Raw genomic sequence first — 21,808 nt, 5'->3', positions numbered from 1 at the left:
AAGTAAATGTTACAAAAGACGAGAATAATCATAAATTCTAATGATCTAATCATGTGTCACAAATTCTAAACTCAAACTGATTAAGTCATTCCTTTGTCATATTCTTTATATGAAAATTAATTGAAGTGTCAATTGAATATTAACTGCAGTTTCAGCACAAGTCGGTGGTACATCATAAACACTCACAAGAGTAATAGATATATTCCTGTCAATGTCTGAAACATTCAGTGAAAATGTTGATGTCAATGCATTAAGGGCTTCCACACTGTAGTAACTGTTAAATTATCACATTATCAATGACACAGTAATATCACGAAATATAGGTGAAACTGTTCTAAAATCGTCCGTTTATTAAGAAATAGAGAGGGTTTATCAACATGAGAATCAAGGACATAGAACATGATACAAAGCAAACAAAACCGAAGTGCATGCACTAGCTTCTTACAGGTACCCGCTCAAATATCGATTTAAGCTGATAATATTATTATTATTATTATGTGCAAAAATTATATTAAAAGTTTACGCAATTAATAAAGCAACAAAAACTATAAATTCAGAAATTTAGATATTTTTTAAGTTGCTTCCAAATGTTTTGTTGTAGATCATTTCGAACGGTAGTATAAAACAACACCCTGTACTGAAAGATGGTCTATGTTGGGCAATACAAAACTGCACCATAGTCGTATCCATGAAAGGCTTGCTAATTTTTTTAGCTTAAATAATTCGATATTATTTACCCCATCACGATGAAGCAACTGGATACAAAACAGTGCACCTTCGTGGGCCCCACCGTTGTCAACTATGTTCTAATTAATAAATATATTTGAAACACCAAGGGTCAATATAATTACGTTCTCATACTAAAGCATGTTTATTTTTTCTGATTTTTTTATAGAAATCATATTTGTGAAATAAAAGAAACTTTATGTGTTTTCATATTTTCCATAATATATAACGATAACAATTTAATAGGAGTTTCTTTACTTTTCATGAAAAAGGTAGATAAACCAAGAAGTGTAGTTTAAACTAGGTGTATATACCCAAGATGATAATTTGGCACTTAAACACAAAATATCAATGATATATAAAAATAATGTGGGAACGGTCTGAATTTGCCTAATTTATTGACTGAATGATATCCTATAAACCTGGCTTGATTAAGAAATGATATGTTATAGCAGAACCAGTGTAGGGAATCACATAATAAAAATAATCTCTAAACCAAAGTGGTATTTTGAAGAACATGAATAAATTTCCTACTATGATAAGATGCGAAATTTAAACATAGCCTAACATATGGCAAAGGAGAGTTGTTAAAAAATTAAGTAGTTTACAATGATGATAGATTTCTGGAAATTGTGAACACTTACGAAAATAAAACGTCGCATTTCCTTGAAGTGTTCCAACTAATTAATAGGTGATTGTGAAATCTGCAGACTTTTAGAATACATCTATATAATGTTGCAATAAGATAGGCTTTGTTTTTTGATTTAGAGCAAACAGTGAGAACCATGTTTTAACATATCGAACTAATACGATAGGGTTTTACGCTTGCGGAATAATTTCACGTGGGCACAGGCCGAGTGAATTATTCCTGTGACTATGTTTTAACAGTGTTAAAATACAGGAAGTAACACTTCCCGCTGAATAACTTAAGAGTGCTTAGATGTCTAATGAATTATGTTATGCGCCTAATAACCTATACAGTGAGTGTGAGACCATTATGTTATATTATTTCAACTCTTCCCTTATGAGGATCGGTGGTTCTACCCAATGCACGGAGGGGCACATTGGGCCATCCACCACCATCAAAAGCTGGGAAGTCGCAATCTGACCTATGTGTCGATGCGACGTTAAACCCTACAAAACAAACAAACAAAATGACCAATTAAAGAGAACTAAAAGTAGAAATGCCATGGTCGTTGAACTTTCAAATACATATAGACAGTCCTTAATGTAAACATCAAAGACAAATGTAAAAAGAAAACTGTCTGAATATTGATTAACATAGTCAAAAATAGTACTGAATCCATAGTTTATGACGTTCGTGACTAATATTGAATGTAGTGATTTTATAACCATTTTATTCTAATGAAATCTATTTTGATAACTGTTATATCTGTTTCAACATAAAAATAGAAGTCTTGTGCAATTTTAAGAAAAACATCTGTGGAAGTCTAGTCCAGCTCATACCCAGCAACTAGATGTGAGTTATACCAGTGATTTCCCTGAGGAATGGAAAAGTGCTATGATAAAACCTTTGTTACCAATCTATCGCCCGGTGTCAAATTTGCACAAAAAGTTGCACTAAACCAAATCAATAAGCATATTGAAACTAACAATCTCCTCCCAGCTTACCAAAGTGCCTATAGAAAATATCATGGGGTGGTTGAAACAGCAATGGTCAAAATGTACAATGATCTTTTGTAAACCATAGAACAAAAAAACAGGTAACAATCGTGGTTATGATCGATTTGAGTGCAGCGTTTGATACCATTGATATCCCAATACTGATTCAAATCCTTCAAGTTGAATTTGGTATACAAATCACTCCCTTGAAATGGATAGAATCTTATCTCACGAACAGAACAATGAAAGTTTTAGTCTAACAGTCAGCATCTGACACGGAGCCACTGAGGTTTGTTGTCCCGCAAGGTTCTTGTGCCTGACCGATGATCTTTACCCTGTAAATATCGGCTCTCAACCGAGTGATGCAGAAATATCCAGCCGATATCTATGGATACGCGGATGACCACAAGATTGCGTTAAAAATTCAAGCGGGAAATTCTCAAAATGAGACAACTGTTCTTCAACAACTCGACAGTTGTCTCAATGAAATCATAAAATGGATGGCAACCTTCAAACTGAAAATGAATCAGTCTAAAACTGAAATAATTATGTATGGAACTAGACAACAGTTAGCGAAATTGAACAAGTGTAAACGTTAGTGGGTGTGACGTAAAATGCGTCGATCATGTCAGAGACCTGGGTGTAACCATGACCAATACATTCAACTTGGACCATCACATCCAGAAAAAGTGTCAGATAGCTCATGTGCAATTACGAAACCTTAGAGCTATACGGAAACATCTCTCACAAAAGTCAACTGAATCATTAGTGCATGGATTGGTTCATTCCCACAATGACTTCTGCAACAGTTTATTTACCGAAATTCCAGCCTACCAAATCAACAAACTAAAGCGAGTCCAAAATCATGCCGCTAGAGTAGTCATGAATGCTTCCTATGAACAACCAAGTGCTGAACTTCTGAAAGAATTACACTGGCTTCTAGTTAAGGCTAGGATCATGTTCAAACCCTAGTAATAGTCTTCCGTGTCATCAATGGTACAACTCCAGTATATATGAGGGAAATGTTTGTATCTTCTCGACAATTGTACATACTACGCTTACAAAGTGAGACTAACTTTAACATCCCTAGACGGCGGACAAAATTAGCAGACAGATCTATGGCCGTCGTTGGTCCCAAATGGTGGAACGATCTACCTAGCTATCTGAAAGACATTCAGTCTGAAGCCAGCTTTAGATCAAAACTGAAAACACATTTGTTTAGTCAGTTTCATGTATAATGAATGTACAAAATATCAGTAGTGGTATAAAATAGTATTTATACATGTCTAAATCTCTAAATCTAAGTTCTAGAATCCTGAGCATATTTTGAAAGTATATATTTAAAATGTGTGTTATGTAATTGTAAAGCGCAATAGAATATTTTATATTTTTTGCGCTATATAAATGCTATGTATTTGTATTTGTACTTGTATTTCAAAGGTTATGATAAGTGTTTAACTAACCATGATAATGGAATATTTGGACCATTAACTGAATGTGCAAATTACACATAAAAGTTTTTTTCGTATAATGCATACTTCCCAGAAAATGAAGAATAATCTGACTTATCTAAATGCCATTACTAGTCATACTATTTTATAGCCCACCCTGTGATAAAGCATGAGCAATTCATACCCGTTAGACTGGTGATCATCCATAATGAGATGCAGCAAACCTATATGCACCATAATCAATATTACACTAATCAGGAAAATCCACGCCAAGATTTGATTAAGGTTGTACGACGCACCAACACAGTATAGGTTAAATAGGACTAACATTTTGGTTTGATATCTCCTTTACATCTAAATAAAAATATGGGATATGGAATCAAACGTTTATACCTGCTAAAATCACAGAGATACAGCAAAACCAAGTATTCAAGGGTCTGCCGCCTTACGATCATACACAGATCGTCCCAAAACCAGATGAGACCAATGCCATATTAATTATATATCCAAAGTAAATACCGCTCATTGGGCTGTTCAATTTATTCATGAGCAAAGGATTTTAATATACAGTTGAAAATAAAAACAGCATTTTCCTGCAAAAGTACAATGGTATTAAAAATTACATGTATCAAAACAGAAGTTTAACCATATCAATGTTGGAGAGAACAAATAATAGTTTTTCATCATCAATATAGTTTACAAAATCTGGCTTTTTCAGATGCTTCCCCTAATAGAGGTTGCTGTTTTGGGGGTTTTTTGGGGGTGGGTGGGGTGGTTTAGCTCACGCTTTTGTGATCGCCTTTCGTCCGCCGTCCGTCCGTCCGTCGTCCGTCCGTCCACATTTTCTTGTGAACACTATAGAGGCCACATTTTGCAAACAAATAATATCTCGGTTCCTTTCGAAAACTGGCCAGATCCCATCATGGGTTCCAGAGTTATGACCCCTTAAAGGGCCAAAATTTGCTATTTTGGCTTGTGAACACGATAAAGATCACATTTTGCAATCAATTTTAATCAAACTTGCACACAACTTGTATTGGAATAATATCTCGGATTCTTTTGAAAACTGGCCAGATCCAGTCATGGGTTTTAGAGTTATAGCCCCTTAAAGGGCCAAAATTTGCTATTTTTGGCCTGTGAACACGATAGAGACCACATTTCGCAATTAACTTTAATCAAACATGACACAACTTGTATTAGCTTAATATCTCGGTTCTTCTCAAAAACTGGTCAGATCCCATCATGGGTTCTAGAGTTATGGCCGCTTAAAGGGCCAAAATTTGCTACTACACAATAGAGACCACAGTTTACAATCAACTTTTATCAAATTTGCACACAACTTGTATTGGTATAATACCTGGGTTTCTTTCGAAAACTGGCCAGATCCCGTCATTGTTTCCAGTGTTATGGCCCCTTAAAGGGCCAAAATTTTCTATTTTTGGCTTGTGAACACGATAGAGACCACATTTTGCAATCAGCTTTAATTAAACTTGCACACAACTTGTATTGGCATAATAGCTCGTTTTTTCATTTTGAAAAACTGACCAGATCCAAGCATGGGTTCCAGAGTTATGGCCCTAAAAGGGCCAAATTTTGCTATTTTGGCTTTTGCAGCCATATAGAGACTTAACTAATGGTTTGATTTGATACAAACTTGCAAAATATCTTCAGCAACAATAAATCTTGGATTCTATGATGAATCTGTCAGATCCAATCATAGGTTCCGGAGTTACGGCCCCTGATTGGATCTTAAAACTGATTTTCACTGACCTTGAATGTGACCTAATGACCTACTTTCTTGTTTTTAAGATACAGTTTTGAAATTTGGATAACATGTAGTTTTGCAAGCTGATCTTTACACTGACTTTCAGTGACCATCAATGTAACCTACTGACCTACTTTCTTGATTTTTAAGATAAGCCTTGCAATTTGGATGACGTGTACAGTTTTGCACGCCGATCTTAAAACTAATTTTCAGTGACCATGAATGTGACCTACTGACCTACTTTCTTGTTTTTTAAGATACAGCCTTGCAATTTGGACGACATGTTCAGTTTTGCACACCGATCTTAAAACTGACTTTCAGTGCCATTAATGTGGCCTACTGACCTACTTTCTTGTTTTTTAAGATACAGCCTTGAAATTTGGATGACATGTACAGTTTTGCATGCCGATCTTTAAACTGATTTTCAGTGACCATCAATGTGACCTACTGACCTACTTCCTTGTTTTTTTAAGCTACAGCAAAAAGATTTGGACCACCTGTAATATTTTTTTACAGATTTCAAAAGTAATTTTGCATAATCTTTACCTTGACCCACTCTCTTAATGTTTTATTTTAAGCTTTAGCAAAGAAATTTGTTCAAGCAAGCAACTCTATTCAGTTGAGCGATATAGTGCCATCATGGCTCTTGTTTTTCTTTCTTTCTTTTTTTTTTTTTTTTTTTTTTGGTTGGTTTAACTTCACACCAACAAAGTTAATAGTCATATGGCGGCGACTTTCCAGCTTCTGATGGTGGAGGAAGATCCCAGGTACTCTTCCGGGCATTATTTCATCACGGTGCCCGCCTGGGTAGAACCACCGGCCTTCCGTAAACTACCTGGGCTTCAAGAGTTCAGTTGAACGTTGCAATAGTTCTAAATGTTCTTCAAGTTCTGATACTGAAACTAGTTTTTTTTTCATTCTTGCTGTAAAAGTTATGTTAATTTGTGTGAATCTAGGCAAAGTAAGACTGACTGTCTTGAGAACACTTGTTATGCTCATTCTGTTCAAAAGATTCATTTTAAAACTGTCTCATGCAAGATGGGGTTACTTTTGATAACCCACATTATGTTGAAGCTAGTAACATGTATATTGTTCGTTATCTAGTGACGAACTAGTAAAAATTGCTTTTGTTAATGTTTGTAGGATAATGACAAAACTACGTAATCCAGATTTTGCAAATTTTATCGAAAATTATGATAGATTTGATGATACTTCATCAGATGGTTATACTTTTAAAGGCGTTAACAGAGAGTTGAGTAAATAAATAATTATTTATACTGGGTGGGTTTTATTTAAACTGATCTCATTCAAGTATTATTTTCTTCAGAATTTAGTCGTGAAAACTGTTTGTGGGTCAATGTTAAAGAAAATGATTGAATTTTAGTATGGTCTATTTTCCATCAGAAAAGTCATCTTATAGCTCTTAGTATTTTTGATACCTTAGAAAAATATTTTAGATCTGACAGCTAAATATGTGATTAGTACATTTTGTATTCTTGGCGATTTTAATGCTAGAACCGGCTTTCTCTCAGAATTTACAGCTAAGTACATTGTTGAAGAAAATTTTGATAATACCATATGTGATGCTCTAAATCATTATAATCTGTGTGATCTTTGTTTTCCTATTGAGCGCCTTTCAAATGACAAGGATTTTGGAATTAATTACTCACAGCTTTTCTTTTCAATTCCACAATGCGAATTAAAATTTTATCCACCAACAAAATTTAATTATTTTCTGAACATTTTGCGACTTACTACTTACTAAGGTACTACCAAAGGCACATGTATTTCCTGTAAAAAGAGCTTAACTTTGGTCAAAGGGGGAGGGGGGCAAATCAAAATCAAAGATAATACCAGCTGAAGATGGGCATTTATAAAGTTAAGAGATGTTGCGGATACAAACTCGTATGCGTTAACGTGTAGCAAGAAAAGTGTGTTTAGCTTTCATGTCTATTTTGCACAGTTTAAAGCGCAGTTTTAAAACTTTAATTGTATGAAAGTAAATGCGCCCAAGATGTTAAGGTAACAGGGTTCTGTTTCGGTATTTTATCTATTATCTAATTCCCAATTTAATTCTAGTTTAATATCTTCTTATATTTCTGTACGTTTTCTATGCTAACATGCCTATTGGCATCTATTTTTTTGCCCAAATGTTTTGGGAAATCAGTCTATACAGTCAACATGAATCGAGTTGCTTAGTAACGCATCATATTTTCATATAAAAACCTTTTAATGATTAATTCAATTCTCGAACCCGTTGACAGACAATGTAGCAAATTCATACTTCAACAATATGGAACTGAAAAGAACACGTGTTCTCGTTTCGCCACAGCAGAGATAAAAATGTCCACAATACCTCATGTTTCTTGGTCAGGTCAAGGGGCCAAGATTTTATTTAAGTATTATTCTGGTCTTCTGGTTGTATGAAATAGTCGTTGATTCAGAATGCACACCAATTATTGTCAGTATCCAAACCCTACCGACTAACCAATTGTATGTTTGGTATCATAAGACGTTGTGCAATACTTCAAAGATCAAATGGTAAAAAGGGTTCGTAACATTTTTTTCTGCCAGCGTAAAATTAACATATTTTTGATAATACACTTTTTACTGATTACAACGTTAGCAATCAAAATACATTATTAGTCGACAGTACATTCATCTCAGATGACATACTCAGAAGCGGAGTTATAGACGTCTGTGAGGGATGACGACGAGAAAACATAACTTCTTGTCTTACTTCGAACGTCTGTCGCCCGTCGCCATGTCGAAACTCTTTTTGCATTACCGAATGTACCAGGAATCGCGTCAACATGAAAGGAACCAGAGCTACCAACTGTGCTACTGTGTCAAATACAGAGATGATAATGATTCTAACTTTATTGGACAGCATTTTAAAAGCAAACGACAAAAGTATGATGATAAATAGAAATGTCTTTCACACGCAGAGAACTAAGTTTCATAGTATCTTATAAAGAGTAAAGTCCTTGTACAGTTACGACTCAGAATGTCTTCTTCATAAAATAAGCAGCAAATATTTTAAAGCTTTGGCAAATACAGAAATTCTGAATGCAAATAGGTTAATAATTCGAGACGACGACGGCCTGACATACTTTCCTTATGTTACTTGTTTACAGTGATATATATCAGTTTCTGAATATGAGCATTTGGACCTCTATACCAGTCCAATACTCCAGTTGCGATGCAGAAATTCATAACTTTACAATTATGCTAATCTCTCGTTTATTAACTCATTTACTATCTATCTCTATAATGTTGTAAATTCATTTACAAACAAAAGATGATACAGTTTGCAACATTTTTGTCTAAAACAATCGGTCTATTTTGATTTCAACTTTATATTTTCAAGTTTACTTTTAATTAAAGAAAATATATCTGTTGTAATCTTCACTGCAACAAGTTGTCTTCCTGTACAAACATAGCACTAACCAATTACTACATATATTTAAAAAGAATATAATTTATTATATTTACCTGAATAGATTCTAGACTCCATTTACTTTCATATGGATGCAATGTTCATTTCATCTTGTTGTGCAAGAAAAATTTTAAGCTGTATTTACTGTACTCATGAAAGATAATCATTGGGCCAAAGTTGGTCCATATTTTTGGCCATCTTCCTTATTCAGCAGTTTTATTCAAGCATGACAACTCACGCTCCTTCATTTTGAAATGCATTTTAGTTGGTTTTAAGGAGAAAAGAGAAATTTATTGATTCTAAATCGTCTTGGTTTAAGCCACTCTGATACATAGCATCAAAATTCTACTTTTTACGATCAGATGTTTTGAGTATTCTGTCAAAGTATTACTGACCTCAAAATTACGGAAGATTCGTTTGCTTTTAATTAAAACATACAGACTTACTAGAGATATTTTACAGCACTTTAACACTCAGCCTGTTTTGTTTTTGCTGTGTTCAACGTGACACTGACACAATTATAGGTTCTAATAATTATGGTGACTTTCCAGCTTTTGATGGTGGAGGGAGACCCTTGTTGCACTTTCTGGCATTATTTTATCACGGACGGGCACCTGCTAAGAACCATCGACCTTCCGTAAGCCAGATGGATGGTTTCCTCCCATGGAGAATTCTACACCTCAAGCAAGACTCGAATACTTATTGGTGAGGAATAAGTGATTTGAAGACAGCGACCTTAACCGCTTGACAACGGAAACCCATACACCCATCTTGTATTTAAAATGAAAACGCAAAAATAACTCTTATACGATATAGAATAATAAAACTTTTATTGTAGAAACCTTACAAAACCAAATATATAATATATATCCAAGAAGTTGTATGTTCAGTATTAATTTATCGATTTATTTTGAATTTGTATTAATCAACATTAACAAAAGTCAGGTATACAGTTATACAACAAAGTAAATTCAAAAACGTTTTTCACAAATACGAAGGGATTATTCAAACATGATTTGCTGGCAATTATTTAAACAAATACATAAAACCATGCAAGCGTAGCATAAAATGACCAAACGTTTATTCTAGCCTCTCATACACTTGAAAGGCTATCGTTAATAACTAAAATGTTAACGTTTAATAAGTAGTATGTCTAAGAAATATCAAAATATTTGATTTGCAGAAATCAGGTTTTCAAAGTTTAAATGTCCTTTGACAACAGACTGGGAATTTTTTAATCATTATTACACATATTTTTCTAAAACGATTCTGTGCAGTCAAAATTAAACACTAGAAAATAAATCAATTAACTACAAAATTATCATTTTTAGAACAGAGGCACATATATTACATGTATGATATTAACATCAAAGACTGAAGATATTGTCATTTTGAATCATTTGACTAATATATATTCATATCAAATAAATAGAATCCACAATACCAAGAAGCCTCATACCTTTAATTTGAATGTAACAGATTAAGTTTCTTAGTCTCTGTCGGATAACAAAAATGCCAATAAATGGCTCTTGCATGCCTTCTAGCCAAAGAGACACATCTAGTTTCATTACGGCCCGCGGAAATTTATGACACTAAACTTTGCAGGTGTGTCATTATTGCAAAAAGGTACAACCATGCCGTATATTAACCTCATTTTGACTAATGCAATGGCAAATACTCCAGCATTACTGGATGAACTTTGTATATCGTTATAGATCTATACTTTATTATAAATAGTTAGAAAAAATGCCATTGAAAACGGTCATTAAAGAAGCTGTTGAGGATACATCATGGTACAGTGTGCCTCATGCACCATGTTTAAAATGACCCCGAGGAACTAGAATGTCCGCGTTGACATCATTTAGCAAGGTCATTATAGCAGGAACTGGAACATCCATGCGTTCTAACGTTGACATCACGTAGTAACGTCATAATGGCGTGCGAATGGGTGCTGAATCGTTTTCTGATCGATTCTCAAATAATGAAGGAATTATTAATGAAAAATAAAACAATACAAATGATACTTTAGCTTGTGGAAAATATAAAAAAATGAAAAAAACAAGATACATATAAAGAGAAGGTATAATACATAATAAAAAGGTCAATAAATGGCATGTGTGTACCTTCTAGCCACAATGGCACACCTAGGTATGCCATTAAAGCAAGAAGGTACAACCAAACTGTATCTTAATCTCTTATTAACGAACTTCACCGCCCGCCATCTTAAGTTGTGGCTAGTTAGTTTCAAGAAATGAAATCTGTAATGTGTTGGACAGACGATGGCCACACAGCAAACTGATGATCACTATATATAGTCCTTGCACTGTGGTAAAAAAGATACTTCGACAACACAAATGTCATTTCTTACACTTATAAATTGTCATCTATTAATATGAATATCCGAGGTTTTGAGCATCTATAATAGATCTTTGTTCGTTTTTATTACAGTTAATATTGTGCGCACTGCCTGTCTTTATTTATGACATTTTAATCCGACCGATAGCAATGATAAATGCATGATAGACATGTACATGTGTATATAGTAATTCTACCAATTACATATGGCTGAATTCCAGGCGATATTGCATGACTTTCAGGCACTTTCCAGATATGCATGATACGTACATTGAGGAGTATCCATCCCAACAGATAGAATGATATATTGTTTTCTCACGCGTACTACCTCTCATTCTCCCTTTTGGCTCTGGCTCTGGCTCTTTCTTAAATACAATATTCCACGTTTCTCCCTCATCTATAGTTTGTCTGACTTCTCCAGTTTCAAACAGAACAAAGAGAGACATATCATCCACTAGAGAAATTCCCTTTGGACTGTTGAGATTTGAAATGATCTTAAGTATCTTGAATGTAGCTGCAGATGCAATGACGACACCAGCGTTCCTATCTACTACATACAACTTCATTTCTTGCTTAGATATTTTAACTTCTCCGATACAGCCGGTAAATATGTTTTTTCCCTTATCGTTTGTTTTCAAAACATTATTTAGGCTTCCATTAAGAGTATATTCCCGCAGCTGGCCTGCATGATTGCTCACAACTGTGACATAAAACATGTTGGATGATTTAATGATACCAACACATGGCTCGACAGTTGTAAGAACAGTTATCATTTTGTCATTTTCCCCAGGAGTGACGACCAAACCTTGATCTTGCAGAGCGATGAAAATTTTATCTTTCTCCACAGCTATAGCAGAAATCTTTACAGGGAAGCTCATTTGCTTAGTTTGATTTCTCATTGTGTCATGTATGGAAATTGATGAGTTATCAGAAAATACCAACTCTGACGGTCCCCGATATATGCATGTGTAACGTGTCTTTTCGTATTCGTAAACTTCTAAACTTAATACCCGTCGGCATACCGTGTCTGCTTCGCCAATTGTTTTGTATAAACGTACATCCTCGGAGAAATCGATTAGAAGTTCTGGTTGATTCAGTACTCTTGAACAAAGCGGTGTTCTCTTCAACTCCAAACTCTTTTCCGGAACTTCATTTATCATTGCATTCGCTGTAGTTTCGACAATGACAAGTTGTTTTAAGAGTTGTTTCATAGTTACAAATTGCTTCATTTTATCTTCACATTTCAATGCCAGTTCAGATTTCTTTAAACTGTCTTCCATTTCAACGCACGTTTGAATGTCATTTTCTAATTTTCCTCGAAGTTTCACACATTTCCTTTCAACAGTTTCTGTATGTTTTTGGTAAAGTTGCTCAAATACATTCTGCAAATCAAGTTTTATTGATCCGAGGGAATTCAGGGTGTGTTGCCTCTGAGTAACCAGCAAATCCACGTCTTTAGAGCGAGTTGCTTTGACTTCATTCAACTTTACTATGACCTTTTGTATTTTCTCTTCAACGTCATTAATTTCTTCCTCTGAAAGTTTTGATGATACCTCGTATATAGTGGATTTAGCCTTACATGCCCTATGCCTGGTATTCAAACATGAAACGCAACAACATTCATCATGCTGTTCACAAAACTGATCTAATTGCTTATCAGAGTGATAAAAGCAGCATACACCTGCACTCGTCATTACAGGACGGCTGCTTATGTCATCTCTTTTGTCCACAATTTGATGGTGCCTGGTACAGTTTAATTTTCTGTGAGCTCTAACGCAGTCTTTGCAGAGGAATTCATTGCAGTCTACACAAAACTTAGATGATTTGACTGTCATATCTTCAGTAAAACAAGGTTGACAGTGGTGGTCCACATCTGTACCAACATTTTCAGTATTATCAAACTTTTCCTCTTTGTTCTCCAAACTGATGGACCTTTCTGACGATCTAGCTCCGTCTACTTCGGCTGTCGCCATATCCATAATCTCCATGTAAAAATAACAAAAATCCAAAAGATATTGACTTGTCCTTTCCACGGGTAACGAACGATTGTCTAATGGTACAATCAGTTTAACATGTAAAGTTATCTCTAGATAAAAATGTACGCGACTGATAACATACCAACATTTTGAAATAACACAATACATGTATTTCAATCTGTTATCTTTATTTGAAATTTGACTTTTTGCGAGCTGCATAGTTACTACCCATTAAGAAGACGTTTGCCGTTTGCCAGTTTTCAGCCATTTACTTGTGAATCACTTCGAACACCTGTTTGCCCTCCGTGACCTCGGTACATGTCTTTGAAGCGTACCGGCATGTCATCGAGAATTGTGCGTGTACATTTCACTGTGGGCGGATTTTATCGATAAGCATGTTGAAAACGCTCGGTTAGGCCTAAACCAAACTTTTGTTTGTTTGCCGCTTAATGTTTTTATTTCTGTTTATCAAAATATGTTCCTATCATCATATCCAATTTTCCTATCAGTGAGGCTATCACGTATCATATCCAATCAAATTTGTAGTCGAGTGCCCTTTATCGTAATAGTTTTACGTGACCTCTGTTTTCTCCGTACAGTTTTTGAAATAAAAGATGTATAGAATCGTGTCATCGGTTTATTTTACCGTGTCATGCACTAATGTATTAGTTGACCCGGTCCGTGTAATTGAGTTTGTTGGTTCCAGCATTGATGGTGGAAGAAGACTCCCAGGTGCACATACATGCACTATGTCATCACGGGCAGGCACCTTGGCAGAACCATCGACTTTTCATAAGCCAGCTGGATGGATTTCTAACATAACAAATCATCGCTCTTAGTGAGGCTCGAACCTACATCGGTGAGAGGCAAGTGATACGAAGTCAGTGACCTTAACCACTCGGCCACGGAGGTTCCGTGTGTTTAAGCTGGACACGAGCACTCGCATACTATAAAACTTGCGTGTATCATGTATAGGAGAGCGCTTTATCGAAAACATTGATCTATTGATCCGATGATCGAACTCATGACCCCGCGATCCTGAAAAGACGACGTAAGTGGTCATGTTTGAAAAATATAAGGTCATAAATAGATTCAATACTCCTGAAGATATACAGAAACGGAATTGTGGGGTGGTGCATTCTACCATAAACGAGGAAAACATAATATGCTTTTAAACATAATTATATTTGTTATCGGTAATATGTCATTTATTAAGACATTGACAGAAAGGTATCACTGTCTTAATTTGCAAGTGTAAGATACGTAGCGAAACATATTTTATCAGAACTGTGTTTGGCTCAAAAATGTATATGTGATTCATTGTCTGGAAATTACACTGGCGTCACATGTTTTCAGCACAAATTGAAGTACATTAAAACTGTTGTGCAGTTTGAATTGTACTTATTTTACAGTCGATTCGTCCAATCTCCAAAGCCAGTTTGCATCTCAGACTGCTTTTTATTATGCTTAACATGTCATTAAGAATATTTTCATTTTACGCCAATGCTGTGTACATGATTGCAGAGATAAATATTGTAACATCCGTTTTTTTCCGCTTTCGAAATACTTGTGACATGATCAGCGCTCAATTTATTGATAAAAATTCGATTTATAATTTAATCAAAACACAAGTTAGACTGTTTTTAGACTCAGGGAATATTTCCTATGCTTTTCCAAACAGTTTTGACTTATTATTCATTAAAATCGTCAATATTAGAAATCGTGTATCTAAAATATATCGCAAACTGGTAATTTTCGCGCAATACCCATTTAATACAGTCATGTTTTGCCAAGACATGCACCACACAATATCCTTACCCGAATCATCAATCATGACATACATTTTTTTGTAAGATGCTCTTGACTGAAAATAATACTTTCAAAATTGTATTTTGTTGAAACATTGCTATATACATTATCTACAATAACTCCATATTCGCTTGCTGTTATTAAGATCGACACATTTTCTGAATGTATTGTATAACAGCTAGTTTATACGTTTTTTGTCGGGAACGTTGCACGTGCCTTCAGTAGACTGCCTATACATACTCGTACATAACGGTATATGTTGACGTTATAGTTCCGTGTAAATAGAAATGCTGAACGTTTATCTTAAAAAAGAAACCAAGAAATAAATTTAAACACACAATTAATTTTTGATTACCCTATACGATTGTCATTGTAAAAGTAAACGACAGCTGGTGACTGTGACGTATATATTGCGGCAATATCAAACTATCGGTTTTGTGTTTGAAGTTGCTCAAAGTGAAACGCGGGAAAATGGTCAAACGGGAAAGATCTTCTTAACGGGTAGTAATATGTTCTTGTTATTGAATTGGAGCAGGAACATTTTCAAAAAAATAATGAATTTTATTTGCAATTCCATTTGGTATGGTGGCTGATTTTCTGCCATTCCGTGTGTTCGTGTCGGCGAGGCGAAATGACGAAGTAACGAAAACACGAAAGGTCGAAATAATGCTTATTTGTCGTGTGTTTGCCTTTCGACTTTCGAGGCGAATACGCGAAGTAACGAAACATTGAAGGCGAAATAACGAAAATTCAGAGGCGAACACGCGAACTTTTTTATTAATTACTTTTCATGTCGGCGGGTATTAAAACTTCGTGTTGTCGACCTTCTTTTGTCGTGTCTTCGTGAATTTGCCCCGAAAGGCGAACACACGACACTTGAGCTGTTTTCGACCTTTCGTTACTTCGACCCGCCGATACGAACACACGACAAATGTTTCGTGTAGGGTCTGCCTAAATACATTAATATACAGTAATGTAGCAAAATGATGCGTAATGGCAAAATGGGGCGTATTGTATATATAAATTTAATACCAGAACTGAAATACTTGAAGAGTGGCATGTTTTATTGCATATGAAACATTTTCTATCATAAATTGAGAAAAAAATGTATAAATGGCTAAACACATTTTCTAGATAGCATTCAAAACTCAGGTCGACGTAATGATATGCCCCGTAAGACTGACAGAAGCTTAATGTATGTACAAATAATTCCAGTGATAAAATATTTACACAATGACATCTTTTATGGAATATAAATCTTATCATCCTACCCTCATACAAGACCGGCCTGCCTAATAAACTTTGCTTTATCTAGTCAGTGTCAAGATATCACTTCTGCAGGAACTTTTGAAATCACTTATTTTATCAAAATTTTGCATTGAAACAATCACCAGTGTGTTGGAAATGATTGAACGTAGAAAATGAGCGGTCAAATCAAAGGTTTTAATCCTGAAACAAAAACTTTATCGCTATTTTTCGCTTTTACAGCACCGTTCAGCCGGAAATATTGAAAACAATTTTTTTCCGAATTTTTCATTAAAACTGTTATCATTGTATTGGAAATGTTCTAACTAATAAAATAAGTGGTAATAGCAAAAGTTTTTATTCAGAAACAAAAATGTTATTGCATTATTTTTCAATTTTATCCACAAATTGTATTGCACTTGCAAACGTCATATATGACATTTTCAATATCCACTGGTATTCTGGTATTTGGAGTCTGTTAATTTGCTCGTTGCCAGTGTATGCCTCTAAATGAGATGGATCTTGCTTCTATATTTGTTTAAAAGACTTAAAAAGTACTTTTTTACAGAAAGAAACGTATTCTATTCCAAGATAATACAGGTGTGGGTGAAAATGCTGTTACTGCACCTTTTTCTCTAAATTTGGGTATCTCACTTGCATGAGAAAAAACATGAGGTAGTGTTAATTACGACTAAATGATTTCAACAGACAATCAATCGCACGAGAATAGAGGAAACATTAACAGTTATGGCTGGACTCAAACCAAAAGAACAAAGATAAACTGTAATTGCGTATTTAGATTTAAGATAGTCATTCTCATGCAGAGTGAACAGAACCTTAAAAAAATTTTGGCAAGGAATTAGCACGCGGTATACTAATTGCCAGCAGTTTTCATTCCTTTTTATAAATCTTAGTAATTTATTTTTAAACATTTGTGCCTTGACTTAAGGTATACAGCGGAACACGTCCGAGTGTTTTCTAATATATATTTTCCTTCGTTCATTTACATTCCCGCACCTACTGACGCAGTTTTTGTTGAAACTATTGTAGGGATAATACACGTTTTTTTGTACGTCTGCAGACGTTAATACACAAAACAAACGTGTATTGTCGCTATTCTTGCATAAAAACATTACACGACGACTAAATGTATTGTTTTCATATGTGATGACTTGACGATTCCGGTACATTTTCTAATTACAATTCTGGTGTTCTTGGAAACGGTAAATATGTTTTGAATATCCATAACCAGGGCTCAGAAATCAACAACACTACCAAAAGCATGTACTGGAAGTTTTTAAACGTTTTTTTATCGCTGGTTACTATAAACATAACATTACTAACAATTTGTTTTGTGTTTGTTTATCAGGGGAGCGGTTTCGTAGTTTTGGCCCCTGTCGATTTTCTGTATAAACAGGACAGGGTAGATATAAAGGCATATCTGTCTTACTGGTTATTTATCATTATCAATTCTTTAATATATCTGGGGAATGTGGAACGGTTAATGATTCTACATGGCGGGTGTTTTAAAATTCCTAGCTCCGTACTTCCGGTTGAGGCTTAAACATAAATATCAATATTTATAAAAAGTCAATATTAGAGTGGTTTGAAATTTTGACTATTTTCCTTAAGGAAAATAGACAAAATTTCAAACCACTCAAATATTGACCTTTTGCATTCATTTAAACCCATTACGGAATGAACTGTAACATTTAGAGGTTTTTATTCATTTCTGAGTGCTAAATCCCAGAATGGCAGTGGGTGGCCATATAACAATGAAGCTAAGGGCCCCCAGCCAGTAGGATTTGTATCATAAAACGGTCAAAAGAAGAAAATAGTGCCTAGATAATGACTATTTATTACATTTTGTTTAAAAGTAGCACATGTGTCTATATCTAGCAATGCCATCAAGCTATAAAGTGGCTGGGGTGGCCCCAAAGGATGGATGGATGGCCTTTAAGGGGTGTCCCGATAGGTTAAATACGGTAATCTGCATTTGTATACCAGAATTATGTTAAAAGTGTATCGTTTTAACATTTGAAAGGCTTTAAAATGTAAATATCATGTTAAATTAACTTTAAAGGCAGTGAATACTTTTTCGGGGTTACTTTGATTCAGAATGCAAATTTTGGCTGATTTTTACGTGGAGGGGTGGGCACTTTTGTTGGCTTATTCACCGGCTATCTTGTAAGTTACGGCAACACTTTTTGTTCAGTTGATATCAGCATAAGTGTCTTAGGATTCAGGACAGGTTACATTTTATTTTATTTAAACATCTAAAAAACTTAAGGAAAATAGACAAAATTTCAAACCACTCAAATATTGACCTTTTTGCTTTTATTTAAACCAATTACGGAATGAACTGTAACATATAAAGGTTTCTATTCATTTCTGAGTACTAAATTCGGCCTGGCGAGTCCCAAAATGGCAGTGAGTGGCCATATAACAATGAACCTAAAGGCCCCCAGCCAGTAGGATTCGTATCATAAAACGGTCAAAAGAAGAAAATAGTGCCTAGATAATGGCTATTTATTACATTTTGTTTAAAAGTAGCACATGTGTCTATATCTAGCAATGCCATCAAGCTATATAGTGGCTGGGGTGGCCCCAAAGGATGGATGGGTGGCCTTTAAGGGGTGTCCCGATAGGTTAAATACGGTAATCTGCATTTGTATACCAGAATTATGTTAAAAGTGTATCGTTTTAACATTTGAAAGGCTTTAAAATGTAAATATCATGTTAAATTAACTTTAAAGGCAGTGAATACTTTTTCGGGGTTACTTTGATTCAAAATGCAAATTTTGGCTGATTTTTACGTGGAGGGGTGGGCACTTTTGTTGGCTTATTCACCGGCTATCTTGTAAGTTACGGCAACACTTTTTGTTCAGTTGATATCAGCATAAGTGTCTTAGTATTCAGGACAGGTTACATTTTATTTTATTTAAACATCTAAAAAACTTAAGGTGGCAGGGGAGCGGTTTCGTAGTTTTGGCCCCTGTCGATTTTCTGTATAAAAAGGACAGGGTAGATATAAAGGCATATCTATCTTACTGGTTATTTATCGTTATTAATTCTTTAATATATCTGGGGAATGTGGAACGGTAAAGGGGCAATACATGGTAATATGTCAAACTCCTCGAAAATCAATGAAAATGCCATTAATCTATTCCTTACGATGTAAAACGGTGACAAATGGCTGAAAACTCTTAAATTTCTTGAGATTTTGGAATTTAGATCGAATTTTCGACCAGGTGGCTCTATTTTGGTCCGTTTTAGGACCTAGTAAATGTCTTTTCTCGCATTTTAGCACTACAATTGTCTAAATATTATTGAAATTAGCATGCTTCTGAATAAAAAGGACGCACATCGTAACGATTAAATGGATCTTGAATGAAAATTCGACGAATAAGGTAAAATAAATTGAAATTTTGGTTGCACAGGGCTAAATTTCGCGTATTTTTAGGGATGGGGGTGACCTGTAATGAATTGTTATTTCTCTATATTTTCTCAGTATTTTGCAACAAAACTAAGCAGAATCATTGTAAAATAGGTGTACCTTGAGAATGAATGCAAATTCATGGAAAAATCAAACAAAATGTTTTTCTTGTAGGCTGATCACTACCAAATAGAATGTAAGCCTCTGCAGGTCTAGTCACAAGTAGTCCAAATATAAATAGTACTAATCTTTTTTCCTTTCCTAGTGCATTTTCTCGACAGCAACGTGCTTACTTTTACCCTACCGTGTTTCAGTATGTATCACTTTGCATTCTATTTAAAATCGGCATGTTTCTATCGCATGCTGGGTAAAAATGGCAGCGTAAGAATTTAATGTCTCGAAAAGAGAAATTGAAAGAAGCGAAAAGTAGTAAATCAGCGGGTCGTGTTTACCGAACTGTAGTTTTCTTATATAAAAATTAACACCCCCTTTTCTTTTTCTTTTTGTAAAGTAGCGATCTAGTTCTTTATGGGAATATAAGTCTCTGAAAATCTGATATGCTAGAAAATGTCGAAACACCGTTATGAAGTAAGTGGATTTTATATGAAATAAAGAAGAGCTGGATTTAGTGGTGTTCAGCCTTAATGATTCTACATGGCGGGTGTTTTATAATTCCTAGCTCCGTACTTCCGGTTGAGGCTAAAACATAAATATCAGAACAAAAAGTCGGTCAGACGCGCGGCTGTCATCCATCCACATTTTTTCAAGTGAAAATTAGGGAAATGAAGTGGTGGTTGGCAGACACATTCCACACCACCTGGGTATGCATCTATGTTCGTACTATACATATATGCTACGAAATTGGATTTAAAAATAGAAATGGATGAATGGCAGAGTTCAAAGTGAGGCCCGGTTAGGCTATTTTTGGTCTATAAAATTTGGGTGCTTCGGCCGATTTTCACTACATCTGGCACGGAAAGCGACAGGTGCATAGGACAGGAGAGGCTTCGTTACGTAGTCTATAGTATCTGCAATGGTCCATAGTAGTTTCAAAGAAAAATAAGCAAAAACGAGATTTCTATGGATAATTCAACACTGGTACCCACACGTCAATGTGGAATTCGCAAATTTGCACTCCTCTGCCACCTTATATCAATTCTTCGAGAAATACGATAAAAACATACTGACTGATACTTACCAAAATCATTAATATGAACCCTAATAACAAACAATTGCACAAATTACACGCGATTCTTATACATTCACTTTTATTGATAAAATTGAATCGACACTTGACTTTGAAAAGAGAGCACATTTTTGGGGGAAGAGCATTTGGGGTTGTAACTGATACAGCAACACATACTATGGATTAGATTGCATCTTTTATGCGACAAGAAGAAGGGGTTATTATGAAAGAAACAAGACGCAGACAGCCAGATATCAATATGCACAGAAATACATATACGTCCCTGTAAAAGCATTTAAAAAAATAAAAATCATGTATTAACAGCACGTGAATTGCCATGTTTGCACACGATTTGTCTCCCGTTAATACATGGGCGGATCCAGTGCAAAAAGTAGTTTTTTATGCAAGAATACATAATTATGTTACTATCAATTGCCAGTCCAGTTCCTTTATATTCACATTTCGACAAACTTTTGTTCAAAGACGAAGAAGGAAGCTCATACGGCTAAAAGTCTGATAAGGGATACAACGACGAAGGATTCAAAAGTCGCGAAGATGAAATTTCTTTTGACAGCTCAAAACGACACTGATTCTTGGCTTGCCAAAGCAATTAAATTATCTTAAATAAAATCTTAGAATATCCATTGGGACTTTGATGGACATTTCCTTTTAAAACGATGTTCATATAGAAATAAAAATCTAAATTCGTAAGATCTAGATGAAATCAAGGACTTAAATTACAACTGGAATTTATTTACTGAGGAAAATACCTAATATATCTTTAACAATTATATTCT

At 34.9% G+C, this 21,808-nt stretch overlaps 1 protein-coding gene across 1 annotated transcript; it reads right to left on the bottom strand.

The window, feature by feature from the left end:
• Positions 1-11,559: 11,559 nt before the first annotated feature.
• LOC123557031 (uncharacterized) lies at positions 11,560-13,332 on the bottom strand. Its single transcript, XM_045348213.2, has one exon. The coding sequence runs from the start codon at positions 13,330-13,332 to the stop codon at positions 11,560-11,562; it is 1,773 nt and encodes a 590-aa protein (XP_045204148.2).
• Between the last annotated feature and the right edge of the window lie 8,476 nt (positions 13,333-21,808).

This window comes from Mercenaria mercenaria, chromosome 5 (genome assembly GCF_021730395.1).
Source record: "Mercenaria mercenaria strain notata chromosome 5, MADL_Memer_1, whole genome shotgun sequence".
In the NCBI taxonomy this organism is placed as follows: Eukaryota; Metazoa; Mollusca; class Bivalvia; order Venerida; family Veneridae; genus Mercenaria; species Mercenaria mercenaria.
This window is presented reverse-complemented; position numbering and strand designations above follow the sequence as displayed.

Coding starts and splice junctions, on each gene's coding strand:
- LOC123557031 (XM_045348213.2), bottom strand. CDS start 13,332: ATGGCGACAGCCGAAGTAGACGGAGCTAGATCGTCAGAAAGGTCCATC.